This window comes from Actinia tenebrosa, unplaced genomic scaffold, assembly GCF_029948245.1.
Source record: "Actinia tenebrosa isolate PJP-AT-01 unplaced genomic scaffold, QUT_ActTen_1.0 PGA_scaffold0__85_contigs__length_37466705, whole genome shotgun sequence".
Taxonomy (NCBI): domain Eukaryota; kingdom Metazoa; phylum Cnidaria; class Anthozoa; order Actiniaria; family Actiniidae; genus Actinia; species Actinia tenebrosa.
This window is the reverse complement of record NW_028292569.1, coordinates 20,463,562-20,489,286: the sequence shown is the minus strand read 5'-3', so window position 1 is coordinate 20,489,286 and position 25,725 is coordinate 20,463,562. Positions and strand designations below refer to the sequence as shown.

At 35.9% G+C, this 25,725-nt stretch overlaps 3 protein-coding genes, 2 long non-coding RNA genes and 1 pseudogene across 18 annotated transcripts in view; 2 read left to right on the top strand and 4 right to left on the bottom strand.

Moving 5' to 3' along the window:
- Positions 1-76: 76 nt before the first annotated feature.
- On the bottom strand, positions 77-11,778 carry LOC148913709 (uncharacterized). Of its 2 annotated transcripts, XR_016120823.1 has the most exons (3): positions 11,282-11,714; positions 10,845-10,950; positions 77-176 (listed from the first exon to the last, which is right to left on the bottom strand). It is a non-coding gene; the product is annotated as an uncharacterized LOC148913709 (long non-coding RNA). The 2 variants fall into 2 exon arrangements; XR_016120822.1 differs by lacking the exon at positions 77-176 and having other exon boundaries at positions 10,293-10,950; positions 11,282-11,778.
- On the top strand, positions 1,400-8,732 carry LOC148913710 (limbic system-associated membrane protein-like). 3 transcript variants are annotated; one of them, XM_089035481.1, is made up of 9 exons: positions 2,912-3,037; positions 3,122-3,496; positions 3,856-4,131; positions 4,395-4,670; positions 5,127-5,201; positions 7,320-7,394; positions 7,743-7,889; positions 8,121-8,151; positions 8,611-8,732. In XM_089035481.1, the coding sequence occupies exons 1-9, from the start codon at positions 2,965-2,967 to the stop codon at positions 8,696-8,698; spliced, it is 1,416 nt and encodes a 471-aa protein (XP_088891607.1). In that variant the 5' UTR covers positions 2,912-2,964; the 3' UTR covers positions 8,699-8,732. The 3 variants fall into 3 exon arrangements, with proteins under 3 accessions (XP_088891610.1, XP_088891607.1, XP_088891604.1); XM_089035484.1 differs by lacking the exons at positions 2,912-3,037; positions 8,121-8,151; positions 8,611-8,732 and adding an exon at positions 1,400-2,043 and having other exon boundaries at positions 7,743-8,026; XM_089035478.1 differs by lacking the exons at positions 8,121-8,151; positions 8,611-8,732 and having other exon boundaries at positions 7,743-8,026.
- LOC116294156 (uncharacterized) lies at positions 10,115-25,533 on the top strand. 9 transcript variants are annotated; one of them, XM_089035543.1, is made up of 9 exons: positions 10,115-10,291; positions 13,451-13,618; positions 14,388-14,753; positions 14,830-14,892; positions 14,969-15,043; positions 15,806-15,882; positions 16,455-16,522; positions 17,444-17,483; positions 17,805-18,048. In XM_089035543.1, exons 3-9 carry the CDS (start codon positions 14,579-14,581, stop codon positions 17,913-17,915), a joined length of 609 nt encoding a protein of 202 aa, XP_088891669.1. In that variant the 5' UTR covers positions 10,115-10,291; positions 13,451-13,618; positions 14,388-14,578; the 3' UTR covers positions 17,916-18,048. The 9 variants fall into 9 exon arrangements, 7 of the variants coding, with proteins under 7 accessions (XP_088891669.1, XP_088891651.1, XP_088891658.1 ...); XR_016120773.1 differs by lacking the exons at positions 13,451-13,618; positions 17,805-18,048 and adding exons at positions 18,277-18,379; positions 25,244-25,533 and having other exon boundaries at positions 10,123-10,291; XM_089035545.1 differs by lacking the exon at positions 10,115-10,291 and adding an exon at positions 11,936-12,576.
- LOC116287275 (uncharacterized) overlaps positions 17,571-25,725 on the bottom strand; it is a 125,680-nt gene continuing 117,525 nt past the window's right edge. For all 3 annotated transcript variants that reach the window (XR_016120814.1, XR_016120816.1, XM_089035660.1), the window contains one exon: positions 17,571-17,901. Coding sequence is in view for 1 of the 3 variants with exons in the window: in XM_089035660.1 (XP_088891786.1) it covers positions 17,886-17,901 (16 nt within the window). In the remaining 2 variants the exon portion in view is untranslated. The remainder of the gene's footprint in view (positions 17,902-25,725) is intronic.
- Positions 18,159-19,924, bottom strand: LOC148913708 (uncharacterized; annotated as a pseudogene).
- On the bottom strand, positions 24,026-25,725 carry LOC148913707 (uncharacterized). Its single transcript, XR_016120825.1, has 3 exons — positions 25,621-25,725; positions 24,511-24,703; positions 24,026-24,169 (listed from the first exon to the last, which is right to left on the bottom strand). It is a non-coding gene; the product is annotated as an uncharacterized LOC148913707 (long non-coding RNA).

Here is a 25,725-nt window from a genome sequence, read left to right as displayed (position 1 = left end):
TGCTGAGTCTAATAATGAAACCCGAGACCCCAGAGGTAAAGAGATTGTAACCAGTCAATCACCCTTGACTACCTACTTAGCATGCGTCTGTTTCTGAGTCCCAGTTACGTTCACAGTGACTTGTTCTATGCCCATGCTTTGCATATCTTGTAAATACGTTATTCACTTTTCATTGTCTGTAGAAAATCAATAGACAAGGTTATATTTGAATTAGCAACGGTTAGAGTGGCAATAAATAGTGTCGCGGATCGATAACTATTCCCCGATAATCCCTTTGCCCTAGATGAATAATTGTAAAATATGGCGATTTTTTAGTTGAAAATTACCCATAATGCATCAGATGTATTGATATTCATTTTAAATGCAGAATTTTTAAAAAGCGCTGTATTTTGTATCTTGCTTTGCGATCAGCATAGGGCTATACGATAAGAGAAGCAGAATATATCCCATCGTTTTTGATAATCTTTTTTTGAAATATTAACACAGTTTGTGGGTCATATTTGTAGCACTGACATGCAGATTTATGCACTTCATTATGCTTTCTGCCTATAAGCTTCTCAGACGACGTCTCTTTTCAGTTACTTGCTTTGGTGCTTGGAGTTTTTGTGAGCCAAAGAAACTGGACTCGGTCTCTATCGATCATATCGGCAGTGTAGGCCACATGGGACACGTGGGCCACACCATCATCCACACTATAGCTTGGAACAAAAGCATTAAACCGCAGGGAAAAGAGACACATCAACTGTCAACCTTAGCTACACGCGACAAGCCATATCCATTAACATACTCATCTTACGTAAGTTTGTAAAGCTTTTAAAAACTTAATATTAAAAACTTTAATATTCATACCGCGCATGCTCCAAAGGCATATTCTTAAATGTAAACATGTTAAACGAAAAGTTAAACCAAAAATCAAATAACGACTAAAGAATTGTCTGAGACACCGCTTTTAATCGTCTTTAATTGTCTACTGAATATTGGAACTTAGAAAATTTGGGATGTCTTTGTGCTCATTGTGCTCTTCACGAATTATATACTTACAAAGTCTCGAATAATACGGTACCTTCATATTTATCTTCTCTGTGGTTTTGAGTATACCCAGAGCAGTCAGAGTTAAGAAAGGACCCAGATACATTCCTGTATTTTACTTCAAGATATCTTATTACCTGCCACACTTAAATTAATGCTTAAATTATTTTAAGTGTTTCACTCAGATCGTTCCATTCTTTCATGGCTTGATACTGCATTGTTTGTTTTCCCCAGTTAGTTTTGGGTCGTGGTAAGCGAACTCGCTTCCATACCTCGTGTTGTAGCCATGCTCATTGAGCTCATTCGGCTATAGATTTGATGATAATAATCTGTTTTTACATTTGAATATATATAAACATCGATGGTAGTATCTGCGCTTACTGAGTTCCATCCAATTAAGTTCTTTCCGAGCATCTGATGCTGAGAAGTTTGGAGGACGATCCAGGATGATCTTGACCGCTTTGTTGTGCAGGGTTTGAAGAGATTCCATAAGCGTGATATTATCTTTATCCTCCCAAACAATATCACCATAATCAATAAGCGGTAGGACCAAGCTGTTGAAGTACAAGAGTCTAGCGAATGTAGCGAAAGATGTTTGATTCGCTTCAGGAGACCAAGGCGTTTGTTGATTTTGGTCATCTGTTTCTCAACATGAGCTGACCAAGACATATTGCTGGAAAAGACTATACCAAGGTACTTGAATTCTTGAACTCTTTCGATGTCTTTGAGATGGACCTGTATGGAGATGGTGGACATGTCGGTCTTTCTCTTGCTGCAAAACAACATGGCTTTAGTTTTGGTTGCATTCAGGGTCAAATGATTGATCTTAAACCAATCACCAACCAGCTTGAGATCTTCAATAAGCTTATCTTCTATGTCAGGAACTGAGGAGGAGAAGAAGACTGTACAAGACTGTATCATCAGCGTATAGGGATACTTGAGAATGGCGGACAACATCAGGAAGATCGTTGATGTAGATGATGAACAGAAGAGGCCCAAGGATACTTCCTTAAGGTACACCAATGTTACATGGTAATGGCTGTGATACTTAATTCAAAGCCACAAGTAGCCACATCTTGATGGCAAGTAAATGTCAAATCATTTGAGATGGTCATACGGGTCAAACGTAAAATGGTATTTATATAACATTAACTTTATTCAGGAAGAACATCTTTGTAGTAGAGATGGTTTAAAAAAAAAACAAATAAAATTTATCATAATCACTGTCCACAAAAGCATCGATAAGGCTAATAAAATAGCTTTGCTTGCGTTAAAATGTCCCTAAATCGTTTGTGAGATAAATAATATATGAGCACGCGGAAAAAATATTTGCCCCTGAAGTTGAAGCTGTGGGGGGCCAAACAAGTTACGTGAAAGAGATCACGCGCGATCAAACATTACCACGAGCCAGGCACGTGAAAAAAGAAATTGTCCCTGAAACTCCAGTCCCGGGGGTGCCAAATGAAAGAACTTTCAAAATCGAGATTTTTGTTGGCTTATGGGACACGGAAAATCCAAGATTACTGTCGCTGCTCGCCTGACGTCTCGCACCAATTATTATTCGAAATTAAAAAAAAGGAAAAAAAAAAAAAAAAAAAAAAAAAAAGAATAAAAAAATGAATGAACGAACGAACAAACGAACCATTAGTTGCAAATCTCGACGATTTTCATTCGTAAAGTTCGACTTTGCGACGACTTGGTTTTGATCTCTCGCCGTGAAATCGCCATTGAAATTACGGAATAAGCCGCACAACAAAACATTGCGAGTGTTTACAGGGCTTTGTAAATTAAACCACATTTAGGCCTAAGGGTAACGTAATATTTCATTTTCGAAAACTAATTTTATCTGCATAAAATTTTTCGTTTCATAATAAGTAATATACATCAATATAAAGTACTCATTGATATTTACGAAAACCTTAGCTGAGGATAAATATGGTTTTCTTCATCAAAATACTGATCTTTGCGCTACTAATGGCCGTCGTCCCATTTGTGCAAATCGCAAAAGGTAACCAATGCATTATATTTACGAATTACAGTCATGAACACCAAAAACGCAGTTCAACGCCGTTTCTCTATAATTTATCTACAGGGCAGGCTCGGTTTACTGAGGTACCACCAAGTATGCTGTACGTATCTGTTGGGAAAACTGCACGTTTTGTCTGGGACTACACAGTAGATAACAGAAAAAATGACTTTCAAGAATTCTCACCAATATGGTCATTTTATTGGCCAAATAATTCGGGATCGATAATTGGCTATAAACTCGTTTTTAAACAAAGACAGTGGACTATCAACCACAAAACCTGTCCAAAACAATTCTTTAGTCCTACTCGTGTCAGCTTAGAGTCCAATGCTACCCTTGTCATACAGAATGTCACGGTAGGTGATAGCGGTACCTATGGATGTAGCCTGGTGTTAACAAAAACGGACCCGATCAGAAGTAAAGTAAAGCTTGTTGTCACAAGTAAGTTGCTAACCACTTGATAAAGAAAAGTCTCAATAGCGCGAATTTAAAGATAGGTATTTGGAAGAGGGGGGACGGGACGGGACGGGAAGTGACGGGATGAAAAACACAATAGCAAAACTAATCAAATATATACAGCGAACAAGAGAGATAAACAATTCCGAAGGCTTTTAAAACCCATGTGCGCAACATTAGAATGAAAAAGCCATCTCTTTGTTTTCCACTATGCTTTCAGTTTCATGTTTGTTTTTTTTTTAAATCAACAATACTAATAAGCGATAATCAATCAAAAACAATACTTATAAAACAATAACAAACCAACTGAATATAGTCGCTTTAAATTATTTTTCGTCGTTTAGCAAGACCTAAAATAACAATACCAACGACAAATACATCAAAAATAAGACTGATCGAGAGAGATACCCTGGAAATAAACTGTTCTGCTACTGGGAATCCAGCACCCAATGTCACTTGGATAAGAATGCCTCTAGGCAATATCATGAGTGAAGGAGAAGGAAAAGCTACACTTAGGATAAACAATATCACAGCACATCAAAGTGGAGGGTATGAATGTCGCGCTAGTAACAACCCAAACGAGGAACCTGTGACTATGGAAGCCGAAATAGCTGTGTTGTGTAAGTATATTGAAATAATGTTTATGACGAAGGTTCTAAATATAGCAGATAGAGGCCATACGACAGGGCAAGAATAATACGACTTTGCAATAAAAAATGATTATATTTTGCATACAAAAAAGCATATATTATTTTGCACCACATCATGTATAATTATAATTACCGGAATGCCCATGTTATTTGTTTAGGATTATATAATTTATGTAAATTATATGCTAACCCAATTAAATATAACGCCATCAGCTTTGATCTTTTTCTTACAGTTAAGCCACAGACTGACATTGATAATTCCACTAGGACAGCTGCGTCTTTCATAGGAGAGGAAATAAATCTATACTGTATAGCAACAGGACAACCTCTTCCACGAATCACATGGTATGGTCCACATGGAGTCCTGATTGTTTCAGGAATAGATTACAAAACAGGAAAAAACGTCTTGACTTTCGAAACCAAAGATAGCAGTGATTATGGACAATACAGATGTCAAGCAGAAAATGAAGTTGGGGAGGATGAACATTTTATTAACGTCACGCAATTGAGTAAGAAAGTTTTTATCTATAAATATTTATTAGTGATGGTTTAATATACATTCAAATAATTTTGATCATAGCAATAACTTTTATAGAAATTTTATCAGTTTTTGGATGGATGGATGCATGCATGCATGGATGCATGTATTGGCTGTTGAAAAAGGATGGATGGATGGATGGATGGATGGATGGATGGATAGATGGATGGATGGATGGATGGATGGATGGATGGATGGATGGATGGATGGATGGATGGATGAATGGATGGATGAATGGATGGATGGATGGATTGGCTATTTAAAAAGGACGGATGGATGAATAATTGGATCTATAGGTTGATGGGTGAATGAATGGGAGGTAGGATGCATGGCTTGAAGGATAAATCAATGAATGCAGCCTTGGGTACATATAAATAGTGAATAATTTTCGCAAATTTCCTTATTTTTTTTACTGACATTTCAACAGTGTCCTCGAGTGTAGCCAGAGAAAATGGAAAGAAACCAACCACGTACCCAGAAACATCAAAAGTCACTAAACAGGGTATACTAGATGATTTTGTAACACTTTCTTTGAATGGCATTGGAATGGCATCATAGTAAAGAGGAAGAAATGATAAAACAGAAAGGAAGAGAGAGAGAGAGAGAGATGTCTTTTATTTAATCTCGGGAAATTTCATCAATGTACAAATTGGTTTTCATGAAAACCGAGTTCATAGGTAATATATATAAAAAATTAATAATAACGTTAAGAATATATAGACAGATTTATGAAATACATTCTCATCTACCCCCCAAAAATATTATAGTAATTAAAGTGTTAAGGACCAACAGACGAAAGATTCCTCTTAAAAGATTTTAAATTATTGGACAGTCTGACACTTTGGGGTAACGAGTTCCACACTTTTGCACCGTCATAAGAGAGAGCTCTTTTTAAAAACTCAGTGCTGGGTTTCGGTAACTTTAAGCACTTCTCTCTACCACGAAAATCGTAGGTATTTTCTTGAAAATAAAAGAGTTCCCTTACAGATTTTGGTGCAAGTGCATTTAAAGTCTTAAACATCATTATTGCTTTATGCTCCTTTCTTCTTCTTTGTAAGCTTTTCCAGCCTAAAGAAGTTTAAAATATCACTAGATCTGACATCGTAGCTGCTTTTTGTTATTATTCTTGCAGCTCTATTTTGCATTTTTTGCAATCTTTCAGCAGACGTTACTGGTAAATTATCCCATACCACGTCACAATAGTCAAACCAAGGTAAAACGAGAGCCTCATATATGGTAATAGCTGTCTCCAAGGGGATGTAATCGCGGACTCGTCTTATGCCACTCAATCCAGAGGATATTTTTTACAAATGTAATCAATATGAGCAACCCAAGACACCCGTTCGTCAATCACAACACCCAGAGTTTTTGCTGTAGAGACTCTAGTAATTGGTTTGCTATTTAAATATATGTGTGGTTCGGAGGTAATTTTTTTCAATTTATCGTCAGAAGCAATAAACATGTGCTCTGTTTTAGCTGAATTTAAGCTAAGTTTGTTAGCTTTCAACCAGTTATGAATATTGGAAATATCAGCGTTCACCTCGTCAAATAGAGTCTTTTGTGATGTGCCACAAGTGGTGAGACTTGTGTCATCAGCATACATTCTAGCATTTGAAAATTTGACACTATTTGGCAGATCGTTTATGTAAATAATAAATAATAATGGCCCAAGGATTGAGCCTTGAGGGATGCCGCAATCGAGTGTTCTAGAGCTAGATAAGGTATGGTTTATGTAGCATCTCTGACTACGATCTGTGAGGTAAGATTTGAACCACTTTATCGACTCTTCTGCAATCCCATAATAGTATAATTTGTGGAGAAGTATGGAGTGATTTACTGTGTCAAAAGCTTTTTTAAAATCTAGGAAAGTGACACAGTTCAATTTACCTTCATCCATATTGGTAAGCCACTCCGTTGTGGCTTCTAGGAGTGCAGTAGTAGTCGAATGAAGCGGTCTAAATCCCGACTGCTTTTGAGAAAGTAAATTATTTGAGTTTAGATACTCATATAACTGGTTAAAAACTATTCTCTCGAAAATCTTAGCAATAGTAGGTAAGACCGAAATGGGACGGTAATTATTCAAATCATCTTTGTCATTAGCTTTATGAATTGGCGTAACTTTCGCAAGTTTCAAGCCGTTAGGAAAAATCCCTTTATCAACTGATTGATTGAATAGCTTCACTAGTGATTGACTTATTACTGGTGAAGCAATCTTGATGAAATGAGATGGTATACCGTCAAGACCTGTCGCTTTTTTAACGTCAATAGAATTAATGATTTTCATAAGTTCATCAACTGATGTGTGTCGTAAGGTGAATGTTGAGCCAATTCTAATTAGATAATCATTATAAGCAGTCGGTCCATCGGGAATTAAACAAGCTAATTTAGTGAAGAGCAACAGAACGAGAGAGAGAGAGAGAGAGAGAGAGAGAGGGATAGATGTATTGGCTGTTTTAAAAGGATGGGTGGATGAATAGATAGATCTATAGACTGAAAGGTGAATGGTTGGAGGAAAGGATGCATGGCCGGAAGGATAAATCAATGAACGCATCATACGGCTTGGGTACATGGTGAATGGGTTTTGGTTTTTTTCTTTATTGGCTCGTTTAAATTTCAACAGTATCTCCCAGTGTCTACAGGAAAAATGGAAAAAAGTCAACCTCGTACTCAGGACAAACAAAAGTCACTAAACAGGGTATACTAGATGATTTTGTAACACTTTCTTTATAAGTCGGCGTGATCATTTAGTGTTGCGTCGATAGAAAAGAGAGAAAAAATTATATTAAAAATAAATAATAAAAAACAGAGAGAGAGGAACAGAACGAGCGAGGAAAAGAGAAGGAGAGAAAGAGCCGAGTATGAGTGAGCAAGAATGCCTAGTGTAGACTGTCGGGGAAAAAAGAGTCAGTTTGCAACTCAAATTCGAAAAACCAGACATGATTCTGGGCAATCTGTCGACTTAAAAGAAAAAATAACATACTCAGGTATAGTATGTTATATGAAATTGCTTAAATGAGTAAGAACATTACTATTTCTTGTCAAGCCTTTACTCAGGTTGTAATACCTAGAAGGAAACGTAACAGTCTAACACCCATCATAGGAGGAGTAATTGCCGTAGGATTGCTGATAGCGATAGTATTTGGAATAATTTCATTTATTGTTGCCAACAAGAAATGCATATCAAAGAAAAGTAAGTATGTGTTACGAATAAAGTCATTTCATTGTGTCGCAATCGACAGAGCTCGTTGGCGAAGGAACGTTGACGCCTTATTTGCCACTTGGCGCGAAGCAAATGATTGTGCCGCAAACTGATTAACGCCCCCGAGCCTCCATCAACTCTGTCGTTTCACTTCACATAATGACATAAATATACTATACTGCATATTAATACAAATACCATATATAACGATATATTTTGTAGGAGATGAGGCGTCCAATAAGAGTGTTAATAAGTAAGTATCAATTATCGGGCGCATTAATACTAAAAATGAGAGAAACATGACCTGGGTCAGAAGACCTTTACGTGAGTTTTCCTTCTCAGTGCGAATTCACGACGCAAAACTTGTATTATACAAATATCAATTAACAATAATGAATGGCTTAGACTTCGATATTAAAGTTCTACAAATTAAAGAGCCTGGGACAAGATATGCGAGCAGGTCTGCACTGCAGGATGCCTCCACATTTTACGGTTAAATTACCACTTTTATAATCGGATAACTTACAATTTTATAATAAAAAATTCCCTGTTATCGAAGGTCATCCTGCTTGGGAAAAATTGAAACCCAGTCGTTGATTATACTAGTAGACACCATGTTCTTTTATAGTTCCATTGCGTACCGACTAAAATTTAGCTCTAGATCTTTAAAATAGTTTTAAGGCATAAAAACTATATATTTATTGCTAATTAGGCAGAAGCGAATTGATAGATACCCATCTATCATAAATGAAAAAACAAGAGTAAAATCCCAATCTATGCACAAATTGATGATTCATTGAAAACAAGAAACAGGCTTGATCAAGGAGATGAAATTCCCATATACGCCTAGGTGGATAAAAGCAAGAAAAGGGTAATGCCACCGACTTATGTTGACGTAAATTTAAGGTTAAGGTATATCAAAAACGCGTAAGATTATCAAATGCTTGTGGAAATTAATGAACCTTTAATTGATTGTATGTCATCATGACTGAAATGAAATTCATGTGACTGAGATGACATGCATATATGATGAACATGGACTGGATGTTTCCTTGGATGCGACTGAAATGGATTGGATAGGACTGGGATGGATTGGATGTGACTGGAATGGGTTTCATGGGACTGAGATGGATTGAATGTGACTGGGATGGATTGGATGTGACTGGGAAGGATTGGATGTGACTGAAATGAGTTGAATGTGACTGAGATGGATTGAATGTGACTGTGACGGATTGGATTTGAATGAGATGGATTGGATGTGACTGAAATGAGTTGAATGTGACTGAGATGGATTGGATGTGACTGGGATAGATTGGATGTGACTGAGATGGATTGGATGGGACTGGGATGGATTAGATGTGACTGGATTGGGTTTCATGGGACTGGGATGGATTGAATGTGACTGGGATGGATTGGATGTGTCTGGGATGGATTGGATGTGACTTGGATGGATTGGATGTGACTGGGATGAATTACATGTGACTGGAATGGGTTTCATGGGACTGGGATGGATTGGATGTGACTGGGATGGATTGGATGTGTCTGGGATGGATTAGACGTGACTGAGATGGATTGAATGTGACTGGGATGGATTGGATGTTATTGGATTGGATTTGATGGGACTGGGATGGATTAGATGTGACTGGAATGGGTTTCATGGGACTGGGTAAATGACTTGAAAGGCAATAAAAACATCATATTAAACCCTGCGTTAAATTCGAACCTCATACAGTTGTTTCGTACATGTATAATATATCGAATTCTTGGAAAGCTAAATATACGTTAATGATGCGATTGTCACGCAAGCATTATTAACGGCTTTAAGACGAAAACGGAAAGAAGCGTTTCCATATCCAGAATAGCCTACTTTTAATAATCGTGCAGCATTTTGTTTTTAACAAAATTTAGCTATAAAGCTGCAATGTAGCGACTGTCACTTAGATTATAATAACATTGTAACACAACGACCACAAAATATGTATTTGTTCATGCTTCTAGTACTGTGTTAACTTTGTAGCATTTATTTATTTTGAGAGCTAGGTTTTAGTTTGCAGCTCCGATCACGATCACAATGTACATGTTTCGTGCTATGTGTAAAAGTTTCAGATTAATGTGGTTTAAGCACAGAGGAGCCCGGCTTTAGAATTTGTACATGAATAAAAAAAATCAATAAGTGCTTTATTGGGTTTCCTTTGTCGAGATTTGAAACAAGACGCTGATACGTTGAATTTCCGGTAATCGTACTAACCAGTAACGAAACAACTGTATGAGGTTCGAATTTAACGCAGGGTTTAATATGATGTTTTTATTGCCTTTCAAGTCATTTACTTTGCATGTTCTGCTACTGAAGGTGTTCGGAATGTTCTTTGTTACTTTATTGGTCATCAAAACAGGTATTTTGCAGGCTTTTACTTGTAGATATACAAAATGATGCGTGCAAAGGTTGTTGAATTATACAGATCTAGATCTACGGGGGAGTCCGGCCCGACGCTTATTAAACACTCATGTGACCAATTGAATAGGCAAGCGCGTGACTGTTATAAAATTGTATTATGTACAAGTATACTTTAATATTTGTATTGATTTTATATTATCCTATTAAAGACCACGTTGCCGTATTCTTTAGAGAATAAGAAAATAATTAATGTGATTACACAGAAATAGGGAAAAAAGTATAACAAAAAATATGCGGCTTACATAATAATTGCTGGAATTGATTCCCCACGAGCTCTACTTTTTCTATTTAGCTCTGTTAAATATCGAAATTTAAAACTAAAATTGTTTATAAAGGACGACACTTACCAGTAATTCAACTGAAAGATCCATATGGTCCTAAAATTATCGTCTACATTTCTTACAATTATTTTCAAGTTTGGCAATTATATACTTAGTAAATTGATAATATTAATTCACTACTTCGTTGTAAGTCGAGTAAAAATAAATTACTTGCGATTTTTTTCTACCAGTACATATTGACTCCCTCAACCTTTTGGTTCTCCGATGTATCCCCCGGACGCAACTCAATACGCAGTTCTCAGAATTATGGAAGGATCTACGAAAACAAAAAAATCCTGATACTATGATCTATCTCTCGCATAATGTTGAATAAAAATACCGCAATATTGTTATATTATAGAAATGTTATGCTATTGCCAATATATATTATATTTAAAAGGATATTTTTGGTGAATTTCAGCCGTCGTCTGTATGCTAATAACTCATCTTCTCAAACATTGTTTACGTTTTGGCTACATTATCTTTTCTAGACGTTTCGCTTCGTACTATGTAGTTTACATTTCAAAACAAAATCAGGTTTCCAAAGAAGCTTTTTATCTTTTTCAGGGCTTTATATTTTTCAAGATTTATAAAATTTTACTGCTAACCTTGTTATATTTCCTTGGGCAAATCAACTCTACATGATTCAGTTTCAAGTTGGCCTCGCTCGTTGAGGAGTTAAAAGGAGACTCTGCTCGCAGGGTACCAAGACATAATTCTGACCCAAACTGAGTACTAATAACATGGATACATCGAAAGAAGTTTACTTCAGTACATCATTATTTTCGACACAGAGCTTAATACCGTTTTAAACACTTCAGTAAGTTTAGCGTATGTGGAAAACAGTAAAGAAATCGAGTATAAATGTTCTAGACATTTAGTCTGGTCTGTTATCAATCTGAATTATGAATACGTTTATAGCGATGCGGAAACGAACGCATGCATGAATACAAAGCTCAGATCGCTTTTTATAATGTTCTGCTTATTTCGTTTGGTCATTTTTCGCAAGTTCTAACCTCAGTTTCAAGCTCAGTTTCTTATATATATATTTTTTTTGCGTTTTCCAAGAAATACTTAAGCGTAAGTCGTAAGAGTCTCTTATTTCCATATTGTCACAGATATCAACACTACTGACGTCAAGCTGCTTTCTTCAAAGGGAAAGGGCATGAACCAGAATATAAATAGCTCTTATTAACCGAGTGCGAGGTCCGTACCGTAAGTTATGGACCGAGTTTTTTCCACTGCCTTATGGCCCAAGCGCGTAGCGCGCGGGCCATAAAAAAGTGGAAAAAACGAGGATCCATAACTTACGGTACGGACCGAGCAAACGAGGTTAATAAGATATTTATTATATGGCAAGGCATTGAGATCAAAAAGAGGCGAAGCAACAAAAAGTAAAGTTTACAGCGCATGTCAAACGAGAACTGCATTGGAAGGGCTTCCTGTACGTGCCACAAGTCATGTAGTGTTTGAGGCGCTCAAAAGGCGAAGTTTTAGTTTACTTTGAAAGAATTTAGCTAAAGTTTAAAGTTTTTTGAAATACTAGTTAACAAAAGTGAGGCTTTATTTTGCAAAACATATAAATGCAAAGCAAAAAAGGCATCAAAAGAAGACCTCAAGAACTCAACATGAGATTGAGAAAAAAACTGTCGTACTTCAAACTTCAAGATATTCACAACCAAGATGAAAAATACTACAGCCTTCCGCTTGTTTTCCTGCCTTTTTTTGAGAAAAAAACTCAAAAACTGTCTCCAGAAATGAATGAGAAGCTTTGGAAAATTACGGCTGGCTGAACATGGATAGTTTTCGTCAATTTTCAACGTTTTGACTGTTTGAAGCAGGCCGCCATATGTACAATGGCTGAAGTCATGAAGAAGGCACACTTTCGACTCAATTAAAAAAGGTACTGCCAACTCTCCTGTCTAAAAATACATTCAAATTCAAGTGGGGGTGAAATATTACTGAAATATGGAGATACTTCAAGAGCGGATGAGCCTAGAAAACTGCTTAAAACGTTTACGAAAGAAACTACTGACTTCTTCACCCGATCGATTCAGATAAGTTCAAACTGGACGTTGTTAGCTCACTGAAATAACAAATTTACGTTAATTCTACGGTAAACCTATCTTTATTTCATTTACTGAATTAGCCGCTGTTTACCACCCTTTAGTTCGTAGTTTGACATAGTTTTAGCTTTAGCATAGTTAGTTTTTCTAGTTTTTTCTAGTCGTACAAAATCGCTCAACTAGTGCCGTGTAGAGCCTTGATCGAAAGAGTTTCGCTTGTATGAAAGAGTTGTCACTTGTTTGATAAGCTTTACATTAAATGCCAGTGACTTTCAGTTATCTTTAATTATTTATTGAAGGTTTTCCGACGATTTTCATCCAGAAATATATTTTTTTAATAAAGATTTGAATGCTTTAAAAGATCATAAGTACGTACACTCAGTGAACCATTTCATTTTTCGGTCCGTACCGTAAGTTATGGACCGCAAATTGACCAATCATAGCGCGTGAAATTACCTTGCCATATAATAAACAAAAATAACAAAGCCAATCAGCTAGGTGAATGATGTATAGTCGAATTCTTAGAAATACGGAAAGCATTTGAATTCAGTTCTTCAAACCGCGGTTAAATATATACGTCGCTTTCTTTTTGTATTACGCATTGTCTAGCAAACTTTATTTCTTTGTTTTATTTTATTTTAATTATTTTTATGTCAAAAATTCAACATTTCAACAAAATTCAAAACATTACATATTCATGACATATTGCAGTGTGACTACTACAACCGGAGCCACCAAGACAGTGACAAACAATCAAATATTCAAAAGCAATGTAGTCGATTTTTGGTATTCAGAAACCTAGACTGCTAAGAACGGCAATTTGATCCAGATGTTACGTGTAAACATGGCCATGGCCATATTCTCGTCGGAATAACTGAGGTATGTTGATACGCAATTGATTTCCTTTGATTTCTGATTTTCTCCACTACCCAACGTTCGTTTGAATGTATTGTTTTCGTTCTACGATTTGATTGGTTCATGTTATAATAGTCGCACTGCCATATAAAAAATATACAAGACAAACAAACCACATGGTAGTATAGCCCTTCACAAGAGCTAGATGGTGGTAATAGATATAATATTGCTTGCCTGACAATACATGAGAACGAACATAAGCAATAAAAAATCAAGTAGTTAAAAATATTACCAATGTCGAGGGGTTTGAATCCAATAAAGAATTTAAACATACTAGAAAGGTGCACAAAATAAATAGCATCCGGATAGGATGCCATTCAAGCCTTGGTCCAATTCACCGGCATGAATTCTTCCAAAATTTTGAATCTTAAATACAGCCATTTGCAAAAAAATATGGCCGTTTCAAATATACATACAAGTATATCAAAAGTATATCAGACACGGCGAGATATCTTTCTCGATACTTTTTTCAGAAAGCCCTAGTGATAGACAACTCGGAATGAATATCAGGGATGATATCCCATAATTTTTGATATGCTTTTGATATACTTGTACATATATGTGGAGTCGGCCATAATTTTTGCAAATGGCTGTAAATGACTATATATATATATATATATATATATATATATATAATAATTAATTCACAAGTATTTTGTCAAAGTAATCCTAGATGGGGGCTATAACCTCATGTGCAAAGGAATAATTGATTTTATAAACTTTGTCATTACAGGAGCATGTAATGTAATCTCACCCGAAAACCCAATCGTTTGTCAAGTTGGAGACGACGCTTTGTTTAACTGGACTACAGATGACGGAAGAATAATTTATTCTGCTAACTGGGGAATAAAAAATGGGAACCATCCTGATTCTCAGTTTATCAACACCAATGTGTTCACAACTGTTGTGAACTACAACAAAAATATGGATCCTAAATATCGACAGAGGGTTTATTTTGTTGGTAACCTGACAATGGGCCGTGCTTGGTTTAAGTTAAAGAATGTGAGCCTGGACGATGAAATGAAATATGTTGCAAATATTCGTGAAAGCAAAGGCGGAGTCCTTGCTTACATCGTACAGTTGAAAGTTAAGAAAAAAGGTTTGTTTGTCTCAAATATTCATGATTAAAATGCTTACAGCAGGAGTATATTAACTTTGTTTTGACAATTCTATAGCTAACATTACGTGGACCACGCAAGTGGCGTTAACTCATGTTACAGATGCTACTGCAACACCAGGTTTGTTTGTCTCAAATATTCGTGATTAAAATGCTTACAGCAGGAGTATATTAACTTTGTTTTGCCAATTCTATAGCTAACATTACGTGGACCACGCAAGTGGCGTTAACTCAAGTTACAGATGCTACTGCAACATCTTTTAAGAAAAATGGTGAGAAGCAAAATAAAACATTTAATTTCATAAAATGTTATTCTTATTCAAAGTCCTGGAGGCAAGGACACTATCTAGGGAGACAGTTAATAATAACAAAAATAGAAATGATGAAGTACATAAATAATAAAGTCCCTTTGGCACTTGTTTTTATTTTTTATTTATTTTTATCAAAATATAAGTCATTCTGAGATTCATGTTCAAAGAATTTTCTAATTCTGACATTTTTTTCTTTTTCGAGCGGTTAAACTTAGAAAGTCGACCATTTTTCACCTTAATTCCGGCCGAGTGAAGTGATGATCTAGGAGATTTATGAGACAGGACCGTGACGTCAAAGGGGGCAGTTAATGTTAGATACTCCATTTTTCTTTATAAATTTCCCTACTCATTTTTTTTTTGTTCTTTTTGCACCAAATTGCCAAATTTGCGGCTCGAAGGATGTTAGAGAGTTTAGAGAGTGCATGAGTAGAAGTTTTATTGATCAATATTTTTACAAAAAAATTAACCATAATCTTATATTATTGTATTATATTTTATTTATCAATTTGTTGCAAATATATTTAGATATTGTATATAGAGAGAATATTACATAGGAGCGCGGAGATACGGATTTTATCTTCTGGTGTTCAATTTAGATATCTCACTCGTTCGCGTATCTCCAAGCGGCCATGTAATGTTCAGTTTATTATATAGATATCGATGAAACTCAAATAAAACAAAAGCTCAAAAATTCTTTATTAAAATACGTTACTATGTCAACAGCGATATCTTCACATGTGAAAGATATGGTATCTTCCACTGGTGAAAGATATCAAGTTCTCAACACTAGAGAAAACCAGGTATTTCATCGTTATCTATATTATAAATAGATTTTGATCACATTCTTTGGCTAGGATCCTACGATGATGTTGATTTGGGTATGTTTAGTAGCATTTAAAGAGGAAAAGAAACGGAGTAAAACAACAACATCGTGTTTATTCCGACATCTTGTAAAACTACTAGCACGAGGCAACATCGTAGCGCAATGCATACTGGGAGCTATAGCGTTAATTACGTAAGCATAAATTACAATCTATCAACAGATATGGCATCATTAAAGCTACTGATTGTTATATATTTTCTAAAAAAAATTTGGTGGTGGTGGTAGTGGTGGTGGTAGTGGTGGTGGTAGTGGTGGTAGTGGTGGTGGTAGTGGTGGTGGTAGTGGCGGTGGTAGTGGCGGTGGTAGTGACGGTGGTAGTGGTGGTGGTAGTGGTGGTGGTGGTGCTGGTAGTGGTGAGTGGTGGTGGTGGTTTCGTTACTCAAAGTAACATAAGTTATACATAAGTAATATAACATTACTCATAAGTTATATTGTAACAATAATCAATAAGCACACACATCACTTTAACAATATAGCCTGAATGCATAGGCTGATGGTCCTTTTCTGGTGGTACGTGTCTTCCTAATTTCACAGTGGCTGGTACATTTCAACGAAATGTAAGTACGATGAAAAAGAACCGTAGGGGTGATTAACGCATTTAATATTGGCCTCACTCCCCTAATTTTTCTTCCCATGTTCAAACTTCCAATATGACCTTTAGACTGCCTGAATTAAAATAAAACGCGGAATGTGCATCTATAAATTTAACATCACACGGAACCCAATTAAGATTAAAATGAAAGGTGAAAAAAGAAAAAAAAAAAAAGCGAAAAAATCGATCTTATTATTTTTTGTATCCAAGGTCATCATACTGCAAACGAACGAAAGATTCTATAGAAATGCACTACATCATTTTTTTGTGCACGCGCCTTTGCTTTCCTATATAATTCCCCTATGGTATCCAATGTCGTGGATATGTAAACATACTCTTACAGGGGAGGAAAGTCAAGTATTATGGGGATGTGAAAGTAGAGAATAGAAAATCTACAGAAAGCGAAACAAATTCAGGACACAAATTTTGTTCGGAGAAATCGGAAAGGAAAAGCCAAAAGAGTGTTAAAGTCTTAAAAACAAACCTTAAAAGACGGTGAAAGTGTGTTTTATTTGCAAGATGGCTGCTAAGACTTCCTCCCTTGTGCAAGAGTATCGTATATTGTACTTTAGCATAAACCTACTAGCATACACTATCACGAATCCTATCCGAATTGGCTAACGTACTCACTATCTATCCTGTGATAGATAGCGAGTAGCGAAAAACAAACAAATGCATGCTCAAGGAAAAACGTGAGGACAAACGACCAAATAAACTATATAGTTAGATTCGTTATTCAAATATGCAATGTTACCTAGCTTTTCTTTTCTTTCTTTCTTTTTTTTTCTTTTTTTTCTTTTCTTTTCTTTTCTTCTTTTTTCTTCTCCTTATCTTTATGTCTTTGTGTACTTTTTCCTGAGACACTATTTTTTTCTCTTTTTAACAGAAAGAAGTCGCGCGAAGAATGCCGCTTTCCATTTACACAGGTATTGAAATAAAGCTTGTCGTGTTGTATTTCGTATAACGAATAACATGTAATCTTTTTTACCCAGCTTCAAAGGTAAGAGGACAAATGGTTTTCAACCAGTTTATTATTTTTTTGCTTTATGATGTCTAAAACATGCATCCTTTTGCGAGTGTCATTATCATAGGGTATTTTGTTTGGTAATCACATTCCCAGTGCATAAAATCCCATTTTCCCATCCCAAAAAAGGCGCGAATCCCAGCTCCCATTTTACCCCTTCAGGACCCTTTTGTCACATTCAAAGTATATTTAAATTCAAAATTCAAAATAACTTGTTTTACAGCTTCGTATCCTCGAGGCAATGGCTGCTAAGATCACGCTCTTCTTTGGAGTGATTTCACGAAAGGATCACAGCCAAGTCATCTCAGGCACCATTTACACTAACAAAATATAAAAATAAAATGATAAGTAATAATTGTTTTCGAAACACAGGTGTCCTGTCGATGACACTCTCCAAAATCACTATCACTACATTTTAAAGTTTTAGAACACAGCTCTCAACTTAAGTAATGATTGCTGGGTTGGTGGGTGGGTTGGTGGGTGGGTTGGTGGGTGGGTTGGTGGGTGGGTTGGTGGGTGGGTTGGTGGGTGGGTTGGTGGGTTGGTGGGTTGGTGGGTTGGTGGGTTGGTGGGTTGGTGGGTTGAGTGGTTTTTATTTGGTTTTTATTGCATTGTTTATCCTTTTACTTGTCGTTTGGCTACGAGAAATATAAATACATCCAATAATGCATTTTCTCTTTTTTTCTTTATTTTAGATTCAAAGGATTCAGTGCACTTTAATGGTCATAATCCGCTTATAATATCCATAACAGTTGGGGTTGCAGTGGTTCTTTTGGTATAATAAGTGTTCACTATAAAGTAAATACTGGCTGATACTACTAGACACTGGATAAATGTCATTTTAAAGTACAATGCTTATAACGTATGGTGATTTTGAGCCGACAATACGAGTTTATATTGGCGGCTAGTTGGGAGAAAATTTATTCCGTATTGGCCGTAGTGGCGAATAAATTTTCTTCCAAAGCCGGCAATATAAACCCGTAGGAGAATTGATTTAACTTAATACACCGTATGGTTTGTGATGTTTAGAAACTGACGTTTCGGACGTTAGTCCTTCGTCGAAGTAAATATAAAGTGATGGAGGTGGAGATGTGTATATATAGGGAACGTGGAAGGTGAATAACCAATGAGAGATAAGTAAGCGGAAAAACGAAAGAAAACAAGAGGATTAAAAGTAATGATAGATTAATTAAAGGCGAAGCGCTCGTTCATGCCAAGAGGGTTGTGCGTACCTAAGGTGTGAATAAGCCTCATTTCTTTAGTTTTGCGACAATGGTTGCCGCTGGTAATTAAAGATAAGCCAAAAACAACAAAGTCATAGATACATGAAGATATAGAAATATAGATAAGTTATAGTGCTTGGGAACGAGGTTATTCCGGGCGAAAGCCCTTGGAATTAAATTCGGCAAAATTAATTTCCGACCTCGCTGTCAGAGATAGAATGATCGGGAGAATAACAATGGCGGGAAACTGGTTTGGAAGGATCATTAGTCCGAATATTATAGAGATGATCCCTTATGCGGTCACCTAAACGGCGTCCAGTTTCACCGATGTATAACTGATTAAAGTTATAACATTGAATGCAATAAATAACGTTAGATGTGGTACAATCAAAATGGTAAGTGATGGTAAAAGTAGATGTGGGACCTGTGACAGAAGTGCGAAGAGCGATGAAAGGACAAGTGTTGCAACGTTTACGAGAACAACGAAAGGTGCCAGGTTCTTTATCAGAGGGAAGAGTTCCTTTAACAAGGAAAGCACGAAGGTTACGATCTCTTTTGAAGGAGAAAAGGGGGCGTTCACTGAAAATATTAGAAGTCGTGGAATCTGATTTGAGTAAATAGAAGATGCCTTCTGCAAAGCACGATCAACGATAGATGCCGGGTACTTACGATCAATAAAAAAAGAACGCATTTCACGGCATTTGTTAGAAAAATCAATGTCGTCACTACAAATGCGACGTAAACGCAGAAACTGTGAAAAGGGGATAGAATTGGGCGTGTGCTTAGAATGCGATGAAGAGTACTATAAATAGGAATGAGAATCGGTAGGTTTGTAATGCACGCTGGCACTGAGATGGTTAGCTGTGATACTGATAGAGATATCCAGAAAGGATATGGAGGTTTCACTAATTTCCGAGGTGAATTCAAGTGAAGGGTGAAAAGAGTTAACATAAGAGATAAAAGCCTCAAGATCAGATTTACTACAAGATGTAGCACCAATGCAATCGTCGATGTAACGACAAAAAAGTTCAGGCTTGGGACCAGTGTACTGTTGAAAAATTTGCTCTTCAATGAAACCCACAAATAAATTAGTGTAACTAGGACCCAATTTAGTGCTCATAGCTACGCCATTGACTTGTTGAAAATAGCGGCCATCAAAAGAAAAACAATTGAGTTTAAGAACGAGATCAGCTAAGCGTAGTAAAGTAGCAGTGCTAGGTTCTAAAACAGTACGGCGATCAAAGAGATGTTCGAGAGCAAAAAGTCCTTCGTTATTAGGAATGACTGTATGAAGAGATTTGACATCCAAAGTAAACAAATACTTAGAAAACTAAAATCGTTGAAGATTCTAAGGGCATGGTTGGTGTCTTTGATGTAGTTAGGAAGAGTCTGTACTAAAGGAAGCATAAGGGAATCAAGATAACTGGATATAAGTTCAGTGGGACAATTACAGGCAGAAACAATGGGGCGGCCTAGATACCATTAAATCATTTATCTCTGACGGTAGCTTTCCTCCTACCGCTAATAAGCTTATCATCATGGTATCTTTGACCAATGGTTGAGTTTGCGGTGTGAGGTCTTTGTCTACTTCAAGATAAAATTTATCGTCGGATAATTGACGAAACGCCTCCTCTTTGTGAAACGTCAGTTTCTAAACATCACAAACCATACGGTGTATTAAGTTAAATCAATTCTCCTACCGTTCGATTCCAAACACCGACGCGGTTAGCTAGTTTATCTAGTCTCTTCAATATAAACCCGTTTTGTGGGCTCAAAATCGCTATAAGTTTTGTATCACGATTCTCCATTTCTTAAATCTTAAAATGAATAAAAAAGCGATAAACAAGCCTGATTTGTTTGAAACTCTCACTACTTTATAGTGGTCTCTCTAGCAACGAGTTCTGGAGTTTTAGAGTTTTAGAGTTTTCGCCGAAAAAGATTTTTCGTAAGTTTGACCTGTTTTGATTGTAATACTTTTAACACTATAATTAATTTTATTACTCTACTTTGTAAAACAAATAGCTAATAAGAGAATTTATCGGATTTTACAACAATTTTTTTCGTGAAATTAAAAAGCAACTTTATAAGAGTGACTGTCTGTAAGGATCGACCAAAATCGAATTTTCATGGCACAAGTCAAAAAATCGATTCCGCTCATATTTGGTTTTTAGATAGCCCTTAGTGTAAAATAAATCGAGGTGATGTTAGTTTTGAAAAAAAAAATTTTTTTCCCACGAAATTTACGAAAATAGATTTCGCCCAAATGCAGGGGGAAAATGACCGACGAGGTCAAGGAATTTAGTACAAAAATAAGCGCATCCTACAGCTAAACTACTTAACAATTTTTTCGGTTGGTACTTTTTACCGAAGGAATAGGTATTCCTCTTGCTTTTCGTTGTATTTATTCTAGAATATTTGGCGATTTAAGATTCGAAAAAATTTTTCTACCGTGTACACTTTATCCAAAGTTTAAAAATGAAATTAAGGCCTTAAAATACTGCTTATAAAAACTATGTGCGGAGATACCAAATTATTCAAAACCTACACCCAGAGGATTATCTAATGTATTTCTATCAGATTCAAAAGAAAAATCTCTGGGCAAATCATTTTTAGCTTTCCGTTGAGGTCTTTTTACGATCTCTATTTCGCGATATTTCAACCGTAAACAGCTTGTTGCGTTACCTCCACCGACGTGACTATAATTTTAATTGCAATCATTCCATCGCTGAATTTTGCTAAAACTAGGGGATCAAACCAAGAAAAAGACATCATAGTAATATTCAATACATTTCAATTGAGATATATTGACAAAAAAAAAAAAAAAAGTTGGTCGACTCTTACAGAAAGTCGCTCATAAATGCTAACGTATATATATATATATATATACACACTCGATTGCAGAAACGTTGTAGCATACATTTACACATTTATACAAATATCTAATGAGATGCATAATGCAAAATAACCGTTTTCAACGCGTAAAACCAACTGATTTATAATCTGTATGATTAATCATATAATTGTATATTAAATATTAAATATACAAGAAAAAATTATTTTGACAGTCATTGAATGAAACAAACTATAACTAAAGCGATGTTTCTGTTTTGCATATCATTAAATATACTGAATAAATTAGATATTTGTATAAATGTATACTACAACGTTTCTGCAATCGAGTGTATATATATATATATATATATATATAACCTGTTTTATGAAAAGGTAACCCACCCCCCACACATCCCCTCAAGCACTTTATACAGAAGTCATAAACAAACTCTTTACAATCTTCGCACTCCATATATAGACTAACATATTTAACTACATAGACACGGGATGCGGGTAATCGCGGTACGAATCGAGGAATTCACTTTAGACGGGTAATCCTCCGGTGGTCGTTGCGCTGGAACCCCCATCCCCTATACTACTCAGTGGGGAAGCGTTGATGTCAGAACTAGGCTTGGCTGATCTGATTCTATGCCTTTGAAAAAGTACAATATTTCGTAAATCAAATGGCATAGCATGCAAATGCTTGGAGACCAACAACCCAACAAGAATACTTAAAAAGCTGCAACCCACAGAAAGGCACCGATTATTGTTTTGGCCAGCCATGCATGGCCCAATTGGCTTATTCATGCAAATTTACTGATAGAAAATCATCTATTCTGGGTAAAAAAGGAAGAAATCAAACATGAATTTCAAAAAGGGCAGCTCTAGAGGAAACCCCTTCAGCCTTAACTGCACTCGAATGCCTCAAAGTAGGTTTGGAATTCTAAAGTCAAACCGAATTCCTGACACCCTAGCTCTTTCAGGCAAGTCCTGGACCAAGAGTGAAGAGTAAGTTCTGGGGGGGATGGGCATCCCAGCATAGTGACCTTCTTAAAAAACAGGTTAGATATATATATATAGTCATTTACAGCCATTTGCAAAAATTATGGCAATTTCAAATATATATACGAGTATATCAAAAGTATATCAGACACGTTGGGATATCTTTCTTGATATTTTCCTCAGAAAGCCCTAGTGATAGACAACTCGAAAAAATATCAGGGATGATATCCCATAATTTCTGATATACTTTTGATATACTTGCGTATATATTGGAAGCGGCCATAATTTTTGCAAATGGCTATATATACCAAAAACCCAAAAAAATATTCGAGCACAGATTTAAACAGTGAACAAAAAAATCGTGCATGAGAAAAGTACCCCCCACCCCCCCAAAAAAAATCATGCGAGAAGCTTTATAATTATGATATTCTATAAATAAATATATGGCCAGAACATTTACAACAAATCTCAAGGTATACTCCTCATATATCTCTAACCTTTATCAATGAAAGCCAACTGTGAAGGGTGAATTGGAGCTTGTCCTCGTATATATTTCTTTTTCATTGCAATAATCGAGAATACAAAATATAATAAGATAAGATATGATAAATATAATATAGAACAACAGTAATTGATTACTTGGTCCCTTGATATACCAAGGTCAAACATACTAATAAAAGCAACAATAACATCTTGGTGGGATGACTGGATAGGAAAATTGTTTCATAATATTATTCTTGTATCCTTTCATAATATCCTTTTGACACCTTGCGTTCTCCTAACAAAATAATGTATCATTTAAGGACACTTTGAACCGTTACTTGCCGTATAATTCAGAGATATTTCTCTTTTTGGTCAAAAAATCTAATGGTGCTTCCCTAAGCGTTTTTTTTTTTTTTTTTGAAAGTGGTCGTGATACCCGTCTATCATTCTTAAAATGTTCTGGGCTAAAATTTATCAATATAATTAAAAGCACAAATGGTCAATAGAATAATAACTGATTCTACGATTTCTCAGTTATTCAAGCAATTTCTTGTGAGCTTTAATGAATCATTTTTTTTCCGAACTCAGCATGTCTAAGGCATGGCTGATTGAGTAATATAGCAAAAAATAAAGAAAAATTTATATAAAGATATCAAATGGGTGTATGCTGATGATTTTTGCCAAGATAATAGGTTTCGGTACTGGCTACAGTTTGAAAGTGTAATCATTTATTTTTAGTGATCACGTGACGAAATATTACCATATTTGTTGTGATAATCAACAATTGATTTTAAATGACTAGTCAAGTTGCAAAACTTTTAGCAGAGATATTACAATTTTCCAGTTAGATTCTGATTAGCAATAAGTAGTAGAGCCAAAATAGCTACAAAAGAAAAACCAAGAAGAAGTTTAAGCCTTTACTCAAGAGCGATAAAGTTATTTCAGTTTTACAAAGAAATCGAAGGCTCGGGTACAAAGGTCCAGCGGTTTTCACGTTTTCATGATGAAATACCTTGTTTATAACTGCACAGCCCTTGTAAGTAGATATCTACAGTTCATAGGAAAACAACCAGATTGATATGTACATAAGATATGGACTCAAATAAGGCCTCAACTTAATTCTTTGATATGCAAAGAACTAAAGACTTAATTGCAAAAGACTCTTGCAAATAATTGTAAATAGATAACTACAGCTCATAGGAGAACAGTCAGATGGACATGTAAATAAGATATGGGATCAAATAAGGCTTTAACTTAAGTATTCTTTAGTATACAAGGCACGTTTAGAAAGCGTTTAGCTTTCAATCTTGCAAAACAATAATATCTTTTAAATTAAATACCAGTATTTAAGATTATGAATACATTAGCGAATTGTAATAAAACTCTTACCTCTAAAACTTGGCATTAAAGATACCGAGTAACGACTATTACAAAGTGTAAATGTGAAAAGATCACGTCCCTTCTCCAACCGGTCGCCATTTTTAATTCAAATCCGCATGCGTTGTCAGAGAAACCTAGCGCCCAGTCCTTTTAGATCGCAAACTTCGCGTGGGTCTAAATGTCGTTCGATAGCCATGATATACTGAGAAGAGTAAAAGTTTGAAAGATAACAAATTCTGTATGATATTTTTCACTCAAACGTAGCAGAAAGTGCGAGATTTAATTTTCCTTATCCTTGTACAACATTGTCAGGAAATAATTTTTGTCATAAAGTTGTAAGAGAGAAGAAGAATATTTCTTTGAGAGAACCACTGCATTCAGAAAACAGACGTCGATACCAAAAAAGTGCCATTTTCGCCGTCAATCAAACGCTATGGGTCAATCGCGCGCGGTTTCTGAGCCGACAATACTATATTATATTGACGGCTCTGTCACTCAGGACATAACATGCATCTTATAGGAGAATTGCGATACTTATCAAAAGGGTGGTTAAAAGATTGCAATTAAATTATAGTATATGTATCTAGTTGGCCAAGATTTATATTTGAACATTGGAACTTTATCAAGTTTAAACGAGCCACCAGCGCTCCTTCCTCTTCTCGCACACCGTACCTTTCTTAACATTATTTTCTATCTCTCTCGTTAATAACGGTACCAGCTCTCCTTTTGGTTTTGTTTTCAGAGAAGGAGTCGTACGGTGAAAAGAAAACGCATGACATCAAGCGAAAATAGGCTGATAGGGGTAACGTTAACGTCTAACGCAAATGCACCGAACAATACAATCAAGTTACTTAACCTATGAAGTGTATTTTCCAAGCGCCGAATCAACAGTCTTTGACCTGATCCAGGTCAAGATGTCAAGTTCATGGCTAACTTATAGATCTAATCAAATTTAACTTGTTAGGATAGGTGCAGTAAGGAAAATGGAAGAAGCTAGGTAAACCCCCAAAATAAAGAGAGAAATTTACTCTACTTAAATGCGGTGCTGAGTCTAATAATGAAACCCAAGACCCCAGAGGTAAAGAGATTGTAACCAGTCAATCACCCCTGACTACCTACTTAGAATGCGTCTGTTTCTGAGTCCCCCTTACGTTCACAGTGACTTGTTCTATGCCCATGCTTTGCATATCTTGTAAATACGTTATCCACTTTTCATTGTCTGTA